This window comes from Tursiops truncatus, chromosome X (genome assembly GCF_011762595.2).
Source record: "Tursiops truncatus isolate mTurTru1 chromosome X, mTurTru1.mat.Y, whole genome shotgun sequence".
Classification (NCBI taxonomy): Eukaryota; Metazoa; Chordata; class Mammalia; order Artiodactyla; family Delphinidae; genus Tursiops; species Tursiops truncatus.
Window position 1 is genome coordinate 108,964,173 of NC_047055.1, and position 15,278 is coordinate 108,979,450.

Consider the following 15,278-nt stretch of genomic DNA (forward strand, 5'->3'; position numbering starts at 1 on the left):
CATCATCAAAAAGACAAGAGATGAGGGACTTCCCTGGTGGTCCAGTGGTTAAGAATCTGCCTTCCAATGTGGGGACGTGGGTTCGATCCCTGGTCAGGGAACTAAGATCCCTCATGCTGTGGGGCAACTGAGCCCACGCGCCGCAACTACTGTGCATGCATGCTGCAAACTACGGAGCCCACACACTCTGGAGTCTGAGAGCCACAACTAGAGAGAGAAAACCTGCATGCCACAACTAGAGAGAAGCCCACGCCCCGCAACAAAGAGCCTGTGCACTGCAACGAAGATCCTGCATGCTGCAGCTGAGACCCGACACAGCCAAAAATAAATAATAAAATAAGTAGATAAATATATATGTTAAAAAAGAAAAGACGAGATGAATGCTGGCATGGATATGGAGAAAAGGGAACCCTTGTGCGCTGCTGATAGAATTGTAAATTGGTGCGGCTACCATGGAAAACAGTATGGAGGTTCTTCAAAAAAAATTAAAAATAGACCTACCATATGATCCAGCAATTCCACTTCCAGGAATATATCAAAAGGAAACAAAAACACTAACTCAAAAAGGTATCTGGGGACTACCCTGGTGGCGCAGTGGTTAGGAATGCGCCTGCCAGTGCAGGGGACACGAGTTCAATCCCTGGTCCGGGAAGATCCCACATGCAGTGAGCAGCTAAGCCTGTGCATCACACCTACTGAGCCTGCACTCTGGAGCCCACGAGCCACAACTGCTGAAGCTCATACACATAGAGCCCATGCTCCGCAACAAGAGAAGCTACTGCAATGAGAAAGCTGCGCACCGCAACGAAGAGTAGCCCCCACTCGCCACAACCAAAGAGCTCTTGCATGCAGCAACAAAGACCCAACGCAGCCAAAAATAAGTAAATTTATTAAAAAAAGAAAAGAATTTAAAAGGTCAACACAAGGCATTATATCAAATGAGGATGAAAAAGGGGACAACATGAACCCAAAATGCTTGGATGAGGAAATGGGAAAAGGGGTGGGGCACCAGCTATTGACAGTAAGAAAGGGAATCTGAAACAAAGTTGGGGCGGTGCCTGCCAGCTGGCTCAGTGGAAAGTCCCCAGTTTAAGCAGTGTTGTCAGTAGGTTGTGGACAAACCCAGAAGGCAGAGAGCAGTGAGTTGGCACCTGTAGATACCAGCAGCCTCATAGGCCCTCTCCTGGGAAGTAGGGAGGGACCACACTGACTGTCAGCAGTGGCTCACTAACCTTTATCCTGGAGGCAAAAAAAGTTCGTGGCAATATTGCCTGGAAATAAATATCTTTTAAGTATTCCACTTAATGCTTTAGGGTGTGTTATTTTTAAACCAGTTTAAGTAATAACCACTCCTTTTAAAAATAGCTTCTAGCTCTTTATTTGCTTCTGAAATATGGGTATTTCTGTTTTTGTGTGCGACTTCAGGCATACATTTAAAAAAATTTTTTTATTTTATTCATTTTTTTTGGCTGCGTTGGGTCTTCGTTGTTGCGTGCGGGCTTTCTTTAGTTGAGGCGAGTGGGGGTTACTCCTCATTGCAGTGCACGGGCTTCTCACTGCAGTGGCTTCTCTTGTCGCGGAGCACGGGCTCTAGGTGTGCGGGCTTCAGTAGTTGTGGTGCCTGGGCTTAGTAGTTGTGGATCGCGGGCTTTAGAGCTCAGGCTCAGTAGTTGTGGCGCACGGGCTTAGTTGCTCCGTGGCACGTGGGATCTTCCCGGACCAGGGCTTGAACCCATGTGCCCTGCATTAGCAGGTGGATTCTTAACCACTGTGCCACCAGGGAAGCCCAAGGCATACATTTCAACAGACCTTTTTAGGTTTTATCTAGCATTATATGTTTTGTGAGTATTACAGAGTAGCGAAGTCTTTCACATTACGGGCACTGCAGATCTCAGGAATATGATTTCTGTGATGCCAAATCATGCCTAAGTAGTTAGAACAAGTCAACCAGTCATTTATTTTTTGCCTCTCTCTGTCCATTCATGCAAGCATTAAACAGTTCTTGAGCATTTCTTATGTGTTAGGCACAGTTATAGACATGAGGAATACAGGGTAAGACACAGCCCCATCCTGAAAGGGCTTCCAGTTTGGGAGGGAGAACTTGATAGACATAAATAAATGGATAAATAAGAAAAGAAAAGCAATAAGTCTCCATGCTCTTAGGCAATTGTGCAGAAAGGCAAAGCAAATATGGAACATTCTAGGCAGAGGAGCCAGCATGTGTGAACCCATGAGGCTGGGAAGCAGCATGGGAGAAATATAGGGAGTTCAAGTTTTGTGGGAAAAGGCAGAGTGACAGATGAAGTTAAGAAGGTGGTTGGGGTCAGATCATAAATGGGCCTTGTTTGGCTCACATAAAAGTCCTAGGTAATGAATACCAAAGGATCTCAAATAAGGATAGAAGATACTCGGGTTTGCAGTTCAGAAAGATCATTCTTTTGCATTGTGGTGGTTTGAGTCATCAGAGGGCCAGGTGAACGTTTAGAATTAAGCTGTTGAAACAATCCAGGAAAGAAACAAGGGCCCAAGGGAAGATTGTACAGGAGAAGATAAAGAGGAGAGAGTGAATTAAGTATTTAATAGGCAGAATTAACAGGACTTAATGACCAATAGGATGGTGGGGGGAGGCAGTGGAGATGCCCTCAGAGTTTCCGATTGGGTTGTCTAGTTGGATGGCGGCATCATTCCTGAGAGAAGAAGTAGAGGAAGAGGAGGCATTTCTGGGGTAAGGATGCAAGATGGTCAAGTGCTGTGTATTAATTTTTAAAATGTGTCACTTTTAAAACTTTCTAGATTCCACAGCACACATTCACCTATCAGGCCTAGTATAGACTTGGAGGCACAGACAGGATCCTGATGAGTTGGTTTTGGGTGTTCTTGGTGTAGGGAGCTTGTGTCCCATCCAAGTGGAAATGTCCAGAAGTAATAGGATAAATGAGTTGGGAACTCAGGAGAGAGCTCTGGGCTGGAGCTGCATATCTAGGGGTCACGCTTCATGTTGAAGCCATGGGCATGAGTGACCTAGTCAGGGAGAGCAAGGCACAGAAAGAGACTGAGTTTGGGAACTGAGGCTGGGAGAGAGGGGTTCTGAGTGGGAATGGAAAGGGAGAGCTGCTCAAAGTTTGATTATTGGAATTATCAAAAGAATCTTCACCCTGTTCAATGAATTACTAGGTGAGATCATTAAAAACTCCTTCCCGGGCTTCCCTGGTAGCGCAGTGGTTAAAGAATCCACCTGCTAATGCAGGGGACACAGGTTCAAGCCCTGGTCCGGGAAGATCCCACATGCCGCGGAGCAACTAAGCCCGTGTGCCACAACTGCTGAGCCTGTGCTCTAGAGCCCAAGAGCCACAAGTACTGATCCTGTGTGCCACAACTACTGAAGCCTGTGCGCCTAAACCCCATGCTCCACAACAAGAGAAGCCACTGCAATGAGTAGCCCGCGCAGCACAACCAAGAGTAGCCCCCGCTCGCTGCAACTAGAGAAAGTCCGTGCATGGCAACAAAGACCCAATGCAGCCAAAAAAAAAAAATCTCCTTCCCCTGTTGTTATTGGGGAGGGTAGGGGAGGTGTATCTTTTATTTTCCTTGAAAGGCTAAGTAGAAAACTCAGGAACTACTGTTTTGGAAATGAAGATAAAGGTGACCTGGAATTTTAAGTCCACGAGAACATGTTCTTTTTTTTCTGACTTCCATAAAACTTTGGGAATACATTTCTCATAACGCGCAATAAGCCTCTCAGGGCAGGAGTGGCTGAGGTTGCAAATGTGCCCACGTTATGTACCTTCAGTTTGTAGAACTGAGAGAAGGCTTAAGATTGTTTCTGTGTTTCAGGTAATTCAGAGGTCTGTGGGGCCGGCCAGCCTGAGCCTGCTCACCTTCAAAGTCTATGCATCAGCAAAAAAGGACTCATCTCACAAAGCTGCTGTGAAGGTTAATGAGGTAACGTGATACATTTTGAATATGTGATTTGCTTACTATGGGAAGCATACAAATTGAATATCAGGAAGATAGGACAATTCAGAAGATATTTAAAAGGAGGAAATAGTGCTTCCTTGTGGGAAGCTGCTAGACTATGGCTTTTTCAACTTTAATTAATGGTACTTAGCTAAGGGCATAATTAAGGAATATTTCCTAGATTTTTAGTGGGGAATCTGCTCTGTCCCAGTAGATTGCAAGCACAAGTCACTTCTAAGTGATCTGCCTGCTTCCAAACTGCTTATCAAGCCAGGAAAACATTCACATTTTTCCCTCTCCTAAGAAATTAAAGACCAGGGTTCATCCTGCTTCTTGGCTGGATTAGAGGCTCATAAGTAGATGCTTAATAAATACTAAATAAATAAAACAGGAAATCAGGGCTTCCCTGGTGGCGCAGTGGTTAAGAGTCCGCCTGCCGATGCAGGGGACACAGGTTTGTGCCCTGGTCCGGGAAGATCCCACATGCCGCGGAGCAAATGGGCCCATGAGCCATGGCCACTGAGCCTGCGCATCCGGAGCCTGTGCTTCGCAACGGGAGAGGCCACAACAGTGAGAGGCCCGCATACAGCAAAAAAAAAAAAAAAACAAAAAACAAAAAAAAAAAACAGGAAATCATCTCTCCATTGTTTACATTCCTTTTTGTCTATACTTCCCACTGATTATTTTAGATATTTGGTTTCTTTTGACTTTGAGTAAAGTGTCATAAAGATCTACCTTCAGTTATGGTCAGGGTTACTTGAATGGTGTTTACCTAAAGCTAAATAGCTTGTTTTTTTGCCCTTTACTCTCTTCTTCTCAGGCCTTGAGACAGTGGCATTTTTGAGGGTGAAGAAGGCAGCCAATGGTGGCTGTGAAATGTTTCCTCTCTGGTGGGGAACAAACCTGCTATTCTGCTTTGATTAGCACTAGACTGATCACTAGAGCTAAGTCATATGCTATTCAGTTATCCTCAAGCTTTTTTTTCCTATCCCACCTCCGACCCACCATTTATAGTAATAGAATCCTTTTTCCAAACTAAATCTAAGATGAAATAACAAATACTAATATATAAAATGGGTAAAAGGGGACTACTTTATCTGCTATGAGTAGGGTTGGGGGAGGCTAGGACACCTCATAGCCCTGCTCTCTTGGCCTTGTCCTTATTGATTAAGGTGCAAAGATCGTCTGAAGCAAGGTTCAGGGTGCACATAACCCTTATTCACTGTAGTTTGTGAATTATTACAAATTTAATAATTGATTGTTATTTCATTACTGTATACACTTCTTAATTTCTTTTTATTTTGTTTTTCAATCTTTGCAGCTTTCACTCTACTCTGTTCCTGAGGGTCAGTCTAAATATGTGGAAGAGCCAAGGACCCAACTTGAAGAAAGCATCTCCCATCTCCGACATTATTGCGAACCATATACAAGTTGGTGTCAGGTACAGAGAGCTGTTCTGAAAATGGAATGAATGCATTTCTGTTTAGAGTCAGTAGTAAAAAGTCTGTACTGGCTGCATGTTTTCAGAAAAAGGCACAATAAGGGGCCCCAACTTAAGAGTGCCTGACTTAAAAATGTTCATCAGTGCCATCTCTGGAGTGGAGCAGAGAGCCCTAGCTTCCTGGTGGCAGCTGTCGCCATAGCTGCAGAGAGAGTTTCCCTCCCACTGGGCAGCCTGTGTCACGTTGACTAGAGAGCAGAGGCCCATGGTACCTATCTTTTTTTTTTGGGCAGGCCATTTGGCTTGTGGGATCTTAGTTCCCCGACCAGGACTTGAACATGGGCCACGGCAGTGAAAACGCCGAGTCCTAACTACTGGACTGCCAGGGAATTCCCCCATGGTGCCTATCTTGTTGGTTGCGGCTATGAAAACATTATTGTCCAGCAGGGGAGGATATGGGGCTGGAACTATGTAAACATTTATATCAAAATTAGGAAGTTTCTCTCCCCACAGAGATTCTGCAAGTCAGTACCACTTTATTTTATTTTTTAATTAATTATTTATTTATTATTGGCTGTGTTGGGTCTTTGTTGCTGCATGCTGGCTTTCTCTAGTTGAAGCGAGCCGGGGCTACTCTTCGTTGTGGTGCGCAGGTTTCTCATTGAGGTGGCTTCTCTTGTTGCGGAGCACGGGCTCTAGGTGCACGGGCTTCAGTAGTTGTAGCGCGCAGGCTCAATAGTTGTGGCTCACGGGCTCTAGACCGCAGGCTCAGTAGTTGCGGCATACGGCCTTAGTTGCCCTGCGGCATGTGGGATCCTCCTGGACCAGGACTCAAACCCGTGTCCCCTGCATTGGCAGGCAGATTCTTAACAAGTGTGCCACCAGGGAAATCCCAGGATTTCCCTTTAAACAGGAATGGGTACAGAGGATTTTGAATGCTATAATAGGAGGGTAGATAACTACAACAGGGTGGAATTACATACTTGAGTACTTAACTGTTTCCCTTAGTGACCAAAGATCTGCATGTACAGATTGACTTTTACTGCTCAGGTTTTAAATCAGGCATTTGTCATTATGTTCATGAAAGCATGTGTGCAATTTTTAACATTGGAAACCAAAATTTACAGTCTACAGAATGTTTTCGTGGGCTTTGATATGTATATTTGCCACACTTGATCTTGATTTTGAAAACTGATGACAAAGTAAAAGAATGTAGATGTGTGTGACGTGGTCTAGATTTACTTTGCTTGAGATGATAAACTCAATTTTCATCCAGAACTTGTTTTAGAATTTTTAATTTCCACTGTCTGTGCCAATGCTGAACTTTTGTTCACCAATTTAGAAAGAAAATAGCATAAATCAGGCCATTATACTAAAGTACCGTAACCATATTATTGAGTTATGAAATACCTAAAGACTTTATACATAATGTGTTGTAACACACTTAAACTTTATTCTCTTGTTCTAGAAGATTTTTTAATTTTAACATCTTTATTGGAGTATACTTGCTTTACAATTGTGTGTTAGTTTCTGCTTTATAACAAAGTGAATCAGCTATACATATACATATATCCCCATATCTCCTCCATCTTGTGTCTCCTTCCCACCCTCCCTATCCCACCCCTCTACGTGGCCACAAAGCACCGAGCTGATCTCCCTGTGCTATGCGGCTGCTTCCCACTAGCTATCTATTTTACATTTGGTAGTGTATATATGTCCATTGCCACTCTCTCACTTTGTCCCAGCTTACCCTTCCCTCTCCCCGTGTCCTCAAGCCACTATGGAGAATAGTATGGAGGTTCCTTAAAAAACTGAAAATAGGGGCTTCCCTGGTGGTGCAGTGGTTGGGAGTCCGCCTGCTGATGCAGGGGACACAGGTTCGTGACCCGGTCTGGGAAGATCCCACATGCCACGGAGCAGCTGGGCCCGTGAGCCATGGCCGCTGGGCCTGCGCATCCGGAGCCTGTGCACCACAACGGGAGAGGCCACAACAGTGAGAGGCCCATGTACCGCAAAAAAAAAAAACAACAAAAAAAAACCAAACTGAAAATAGAACTACCATACATCCCAGCAATCCCACTCCTGGCCATATACCCTGAGAAAACCATAATTCAAGAAGAGTCATGTACCACAATGTTCATTGCAGCTCTATTTACAATAGCCAGGACATAGTGTCCATCAACAGATGAATGGATAAAGAAGGTGTGGCATATATATACAATGGAATATTACTCAGCCATAAAAAGAAACAAAATTGAGTTATTTGTAGTGGATGGACCTAGAGTCTGTCATACAGAGTGAAGTAAGTCAGAAAGAGAAAAACAAATACTGTATGCTAACACATATATATGGAATATAAAAAAAAAAGGTTCTGAAGAACCTAGGGGCAGGACAGGAATAAAGCCGCAGAGGTAGAGAATGGACTAGAAGATTTTTAAACCATCTGCCGGTGGTTAAGATAAGGTCAGCACATTTGCAAATATTTCTGTATCATGTAGGCATGACTACTGTTATTTCTCTCGCTCTTTTTTTTTTTGTGGTTATAAACGTACTTTATCTCTACCTTTCAACCCAAGGTTGCTTTTTGGTTTTTACATTTTCATCTGTGCATGATGCTTAGTGCAACAAAACCCCTCAGAATAGTTATCAACATGTTTATTTGTACTAGTTATATGTAAAAAAAGCTTTTTTGTGTGATTACACTGGTTTTATTTTCCTATAGATTGAAGTCTTCATGAATGAAAATTTTTCTCATTCCTGGCTCCATTTTCAGGCCTACAAGTTCTAGTCCCTTTCTTCAAGAGCTGATTTAATTTTTCTTCATAGTAAACAGATTATGCTAGCAAAAGAAGTGGGCAGTCAGTCTAGACATTGATCTGTAGTTTTTCTCTTTTCATGTGCAGAAAAAAACTAATAATGGATTTTAATGAAGCAGTACTCAGGTTTTTTTAATGTTCTTTATGTCCTCCGCCAAATTCAGCACTTATTATTTAAGGCCATTTAACAGTATTAGGATAACTTGCTCTGACTTGAACTGAATTAAAATAAACAAATCCTTTTCCATGTGACAGCAGGTTCTGATATCTTCTGATACCCACATATCTCTTTTCCCATCTTTACTGTACACTTTTTGAAGTAGTCCCTTGCTTTCTTTAGGATCATCTGATGTTCATGTACAAAGCCTTTTTACTGTTGTGGTTAAGAGAATGTTAAATACTTCATTTGCTCAATTGGGGTAAATGTTTCTCCAAACCTGGATATAGACTCCTTTGTCCCATTAAAGCTGGTCATTCCTGCTTCAAATGGGCAGTTTTCAGATATAGGCTCTAAAATCATGGCAAATCAGGAAATAGACTTAATATGAATGATTTAATCTCACAGGGAAAGAATATCCACTTTAATTATCAAGGGGATTGATTTTTTTTCGTCCTCCTCAATTTCAATAGAAGAACGAAAAGGCTGGGTTGTTGAAACCACTCTACTTGAAATGTTTGCTTCCTGTGGCAATAATAAGCCATTCTGCTGAGCAATTTGTGGTGAAGGGGAAATTAGAAAAGGAAAAACAACGCAAAAAACCCAGGTAGAGAGTATATCCCTTTGTTCAAAAGTGCTAATAACATGATAATTTATTCAGTAAAGACAAATATATTTATTGCTACTTTCTAATCAGCAAATCCTATTGATTCTTTTTTTTTCTCATCTTTTTAGGAAATGTACTCCCAAACTAAGCCCAAGATGCAAAGTGTGGTTCAGTGGGGGTTAGGTAAGTCGATTTTTAATTAGGCATAATCAGTTTGTTTGACATTGGATTCTTTTTTTTGTTTTTTTTTTGGTTTTTTTGTTTTTTGACATTGGATTCTTTAACTGAGAGGCCATGGATGGGCTCCAGGAGATCTGTGAATTCCTTAAAATTGTATGTAGAATTTTAGAGCTATTTGGATTTTTCTGGAAAGAGAATCTATTTTTTTCATCAGATTTCAGAGAACTAGTGTCCCCAAACACTCAGGTAAGTCTCTTCAAGATCATTAGGATTGTTGGCCTAGCAGATGCAGATACACTGGATTTTCTTTCTTTAAATCTGTCTCCAGGTGCAATGTCCTAACTCATCTATAGGTTTTCAGAATCAGGATAGCTCATTGGCACAGCTATTAATACATGTTACAGAAGTTTAGAGGCAGGAAGGAACTGGGCTGGTGTGCCTAGGAAAGGCTTTATTGCATAATTCATAGTGTTCTTACATGTTTTCATTTGTTCTTTATCGCCTTTGATTGTTTTTCACATTCACTTAACACATACACTCATAAACTGGTTTCACAGTCTATGTTCTAACTAATATCAGGAACTGATAAATTTATAGACATTGATCATATTTCCCTTTATTGGACATCTCAGCCAGTCATCCTCTTGTTTTTACAAGTGTTTCCGTGACGATAAAATAAGCATGAGTACAATTTATTTCTTAGTGAAGATTATCATAGTATTGATGCACTGATACCCCTGAGACTACTATATAAGTAAATTCTTCATTTGAAGACAGACATATTAGTAGCTTACCACTTCTTTAAATTATTCATGTATGTTAATATCTTAATTTTATAAACACTTATTTAGTGCTTATTAGGTGTCAGGAACTAGTCTAAGTGCTTTGAAAGTATTAATTTATGTACAATCCTCATAACAACCTTGGCAGTTAGGTACTTTGCTACCTTCATTTTTTACCTGAGGAAGCTAAAGAACTCCTGATCTTTTATCTATATGTGTGACTGAGGTATCTCTTCATTGTCGCCTATCATTCCCCATTGATTCACAGCAGTAGGCAGTATTTGCAATATGAGTCTTTTTTTCCTTCTCCTGGACTCATAGTTACTGCAAAGACTTAAGAAGAAACGTTCCATTATGAGTTGCATTGTTGTCTGCCAAGGCAACCAGTCCATTTCCCAGGAGTCATAGCCAAGACATGTTGCTAGAAGCTGGGCTTCATATTTAGTGTAGTCTTACAGCATATCTTCTTTCCCATTTCTTTGTGATTTTCCCACTTTGGCTCAGCTCACCAAGGCATCTGGGTATCCTTCTATCACCTGCTCTGTGTGCCTGTCTAGAATTGAAAATACCATGCTGGTAGGCAAAAATAAAGGGAAGCAGAAAATTGCCTCAAATGACCCAGACAAGAGGATGAAAAGTTAAAACCAGGTTAAAGGCAAAATAAGTAAAAGGCCAGACAGGAATTGGTGCAAAGAACACAAGCCCTATAGTAGTATTTAAAATGATCACCACATTTCCCAAAGAAGCCAAGAAAAGGATAACTGGCACATGCCTAGTATTATCTAGACGAGAGAATTATTGAGTATTCCAGTTAATTCAGTTCCATGTACATCTGTTAAGTCACCATCATGGCAGGCATTGAAGAGAGAGGCTGATTGAGCCAGTGGTCACAGCCACTGAGGTGCATATAATAAAGTGTTCAATACTAGCACAAATACAGAGACAGTCGTAGATCACCATTGAAGGTACAGAGGAAAGAAACTAGTTTAACAGAGATTGGGGAGGTGGGAGCAGTCAGGGAAGGAGTTCTGAGATGAGTCTTGAAGGAACAGTTAGCCACACCAAAACATGGGGGTGGGAATTGGGAGGCATTCCACACAGAGGGCACAGCATGACCAAGGCTTGGAGTGCTGACTTAGTGTTGCGTGTGCCGGGAACTGGAAGCAGATCGGGAGTGCTGAAGATGAGGTTGAGAGACCTGCAGGCTTTTCAAGTCGTGACCTAGCTGAAATCCCTTTGTTAATTCATTCAGTATCCATTAACTCCTAGCAGGGCTTCAAATAAGTATCTGTTGAGTGAACATCCACTATTTACCACTGGGGGAAAATGACATAGAAGTCTAAGCAGTCCACCATTAAGGAGCAGATATTCTCTTTGAGGAGACATAAAATATACCCTGAATAATTAAAAACAAGGGCCGTACAATTAGGCACCAAATGACAGTAGAGAAAATAACTATGGTGGGACTTTAGAGGAGAAAGAGAGGTGTGGGCTGATGAGTATAGGAAAGGCTTTTCTGAGGAGGTAGGACTTAAGCTAGCTTTTATTTGGTGGCATTGGCTCAGGGGAGAGGAGAGGCGGCCTCATGCGAATGAGGTCATAATGCATGGTCAGGCGTGGCAAGTAGACTCACATGTTGCATTTATTTGTATTTATCTATCAACAGCGACTATTTCCTGCATATACTTGCACTACAAATTTCCTTCATTATCCAGAGTTATTCTTGAGTTTAAATAATGAATTCAGATGGCAAAAGATACATTTTTTTTCCTGAGTCTAATGTATTTGGTTCCTGAATTTTAGAGAGCAAGCAGCAAAGCTTCAGATAGCAACAGATCTATCCAAAGATTTATCCAAATTTATTCTGTTTCTGTGTTTGGATAGCAAGGGATTCCTGTATTTGTCTTTCTACCCTTATGAATAATTGATTCAGATCTGTTGCCTTCAGGAATATGAAGGTAATCTAACATTACTTTATTGTCAGAATGTCATCAGGCTAAAAAGTGTTTGAAAATTGGATACTTGCGATGTAACTAGTAAATCATGTTTATCTCTTACATAAAAAGAACTTGTTGAAAAGAAGCATATTAACAGAAAGCAAAGAATACATTATTTGAGAAGCATTTGCTACTACATACGCTACTTATATTTGACTTTTTTGTTTTGTTCTTTTTGTTTATGTTTATGTTTAATTGAAGTATAGTTGATGTACATGTTTTGTTTTTTAATGAGCAATTTATAAAACTGTTTCCTGGTCTGATTCTATTATAGACAGCTATGAATATCTCCAAAATGCACCTCCTGGATTTTTTCCAAGACTTGGTGTTATTGGTTTTTCTGGAGTTGTTGGACTCCTTTTGGCTAGAGGTAGGTACAATTTTGTAGTTTTTTTTTTTAAACAGTTCATAAGGGAGACATAACATATACATTTGATTCTTTCTTTTCACTTACCAGTTTTTGGAATAATGAGTTAGTTCCTGAATATGGCCTTCTTGATGTATAATTGATGTGGTTGTCTTCTCCAGTATATTTGATTTTAAACATATATAGAAATTGTAAAAAGATAAAATGAAAGAAATTATATACTTTTGGTTACAAAAAGAAAACTCAAAATGGATTAAAGACCTAAATGTAAGGCCAGACACTATCAAACTCTTAGAGGAAAGCATAAGCAGAACACTCTATGACATAAATCATAGCAAGATCCTTTTTGACCCACCTCCTAGAGAAATGGAAATAAAAACAAAAATAAACAACTGGGACCTAATGAAACTTCAAAGCTTTTGCACAGCAAAGGAAACCATAAACAAGACGAAAAGACAACCCTCAGAATGGGAGAAAATATTTGCAAATGAAGCAACTGACAAAGGATTAATCTCCAAAATTTACAAGCAGCTCATGCAGCTCAATATCAAAAAAACAACCCAATCCAAAAATGGGCAGAAGACCTAAATAGACATTTCTCCAAAGAAGATATACAGATTGCCAACAAACACATGAAAGAATGCTCAACATCATTAATCATTAGAGAAATGCAAATCAAAACTACAATGAGGTATCTCACCTCACACTGGGCAGAATGGCCATCATCAAAAAGTCTACAAACAATAAATGCTAGAGAGGGTGTGGAGAAAAGGGAACCCTCTTGCTTTGTTGGTGGGAATGTAAATTGATACAGCCACTATGGAGAGCAGTATGGAGGTTCCTTAAAAAACTAAAAATAGAACTACCATACGACCCAGCAATCCCACTACTGGGCATATACCCTGAGAAAACCATAATTCAAAAAGAGTCATGTACCAAGATGTTCACTGCAGCTCTATTTACAATAGCCGGGACATGGAAGCAACCTAAGTGTCCATCGACAGATGAATGGATAAAGAAGATGTGGCACATATATACAATGGAATATTAACTCAGCCATAAAAAGAAACGAAATTGAGTTATTTGTAGTGAGGTGGATGGACCTAGAGTCTGTCATACAGAGTGAAGTAAGTCAGAAAGAGAAAAACAAATACTGTATGCTAACACATATATATGGAATCTAAGAAGAAAGAAAAAAGATCGTGAAGAATCTAAGGGCAAGATGGGAATAAAGACACAGACCTACTAGAGAATGGACTTGAGGATATGGGGGGAGGGAAGGGTAAGCTGTGACAAAGTGAGAGAGTGGCATGGACATATATACACTACCAACCGTAAAATAGCTAGCTAGTGGGAAGCAGTCGCATAGCACAGGGAGATCAGCTCAGTGGTTTGTGACCACCTAGAGGGGTGGGATAGGGAGGGTGGGAAGGAGGGAGATGCAAGAGGGAAGAAATATGGGAACATATGTATATGTATAGCTGATTCACTTTGTTATAAAGCAGAAACTAACACACCATTGTAAAGCAATTATACCCCAATAAAGATGTTAAAAAAAAAAAAAAGATCAGGGGCTTCCCTGGTGGCACAGTGGTTGAGAGTCCGCCTGCCGATGCAGGGGAAGCGGGTTCGTGCCCCGGTCCGGGAATATCCCACATACCGTGGAGCGGTTGGGCCCGTGAGCCATGGCCGCTGAGCCTGCGTGTCCGGAGCCTGTGCTCCGCAACGGGAGAGGCCACAGCAGTGAGAGGCCTGCGTACCGGGAAAAAAAAAAAGATCATTTTCTCTAATAAGAACCTACTGAATATCACAGGGAACTCTATTCAATACTCTGTGATGACCTATATGGGAATAGAGTATAGAAAAGAGTGGATATATGTATATGTATAACTGACTCACTTTGCTGTACAGCAGAAACTAACACAGCGTTGTAAATCAACTATACTCCAATAAAAAAATTAATTAGAATAAAAAAAGAAAAAGAAATTAGTTATCCTTTATAGGCACATTTACTTGGTCAAATTCCTGTTGCTCTTTGATACAGAAAGAGTGAACTTTCATTAATGAAGATCTGTCACACCTGAGAAACTGTAAATGTTTCACTATTAAGATTAAGCTAAAAAAAAAAAAAAAAAAAGATTAAGCTATTAGGGCTTCCCTGTTGGTGCAGTGGTTAAAAATCCGCCTGCCAATGCAGGGGATGTGGGTTTGAGCCCTGGCCTGGGAAGATTGCACATGCCACAGAGCGACTGGGCCCGTGCACCACACCTACTGAGCCTGCGCTCTAGAGCCTGCGAGCCACAACTACTGAAGCCCACGTGCCACAACTACTGAAGCCCACGTGCCACAACTACTGAAGCCCATGCGCCTAGAGCCCATGCTCCACAATAAGAGAAGCTACCTCAATGAGAAGTCCACGCACCACAACGAATAGTGGCCCCACTCTCTGCAACTAGAGAAAGCCCATGCACAACACTGAAGACCCAATGCAGCCAAAAATAAATAAAATAAATTTATATTAAAATAAAAGATCAGGCTATTATTCCTAGTAACAGTGATTTAATGGAGAGTTTATTAATTTCTTGATGTCTTGTACCTTCAGTCAGTGATGATAAAAACTTGTAAAAATACTTAAAATTAGGGACTTCCCTGGGGTCCAGTGGTTAAGAATCCACCTTCCAGTGCAGAGGACGCAGGTTCCATTCCTGGTCAGGGAACTAGGATCCCACATGCCACAGGGCAACTAAGCCTGCGTGGCATAACTACTGAGCCCGCACACTCTGGAGCCTTTGCACCACAACTAGAGAGCCTGTGCATCACAGCTACTGAGCCCCTGTGCTCTAGAGCCCACGTGCCATAACTAGAGAGAAGCCCGTGCGCTGCAACAAAGAGCCTGCATGCCACAAGGATCCCGCGTGCTGCAACTAAGACCTAATGCAGCGAAATAAATAAATATTTTTAAAAAATATACTTA

General features: G+C 41.3%; 1 protein-coding gene across 3 annotated transcripts in view; it reads left to right on the forward strand.

Moving 5' to 3' along the window:
- APOO (apolipoprotein O) overlaps positions 1-15,278 on the forward strand; it is a 58,116-nt gene that overhangs the window by 18,525 nt on the left and 24,313 nt on the right. For 2 of the 3 annotated variants that reach the window (XM_019927708.3, XM_019927709.3), the window contains exons 2-5: positions 3,835-3,942; positions 5,279-5,398; positions 9,107-9,161; positions 12,212-12,307. In XM_019927708.3, the coding sequence (XP_019783267.1) occupies positions 3,835-3,942; positions 5,279-5,398; positions 9,107-9,161; positions 12,212-12,307 (379 nt within the window). The remainder of the gene's footprint in view (positions 1-3,834; positions 3,943-5,278; positions 5,399-9,106; positions 9,162-12,211; positions 12,308-15,278) is intronic. The other variant, XM_019927710.3, reaches the window with a different exon arrangement.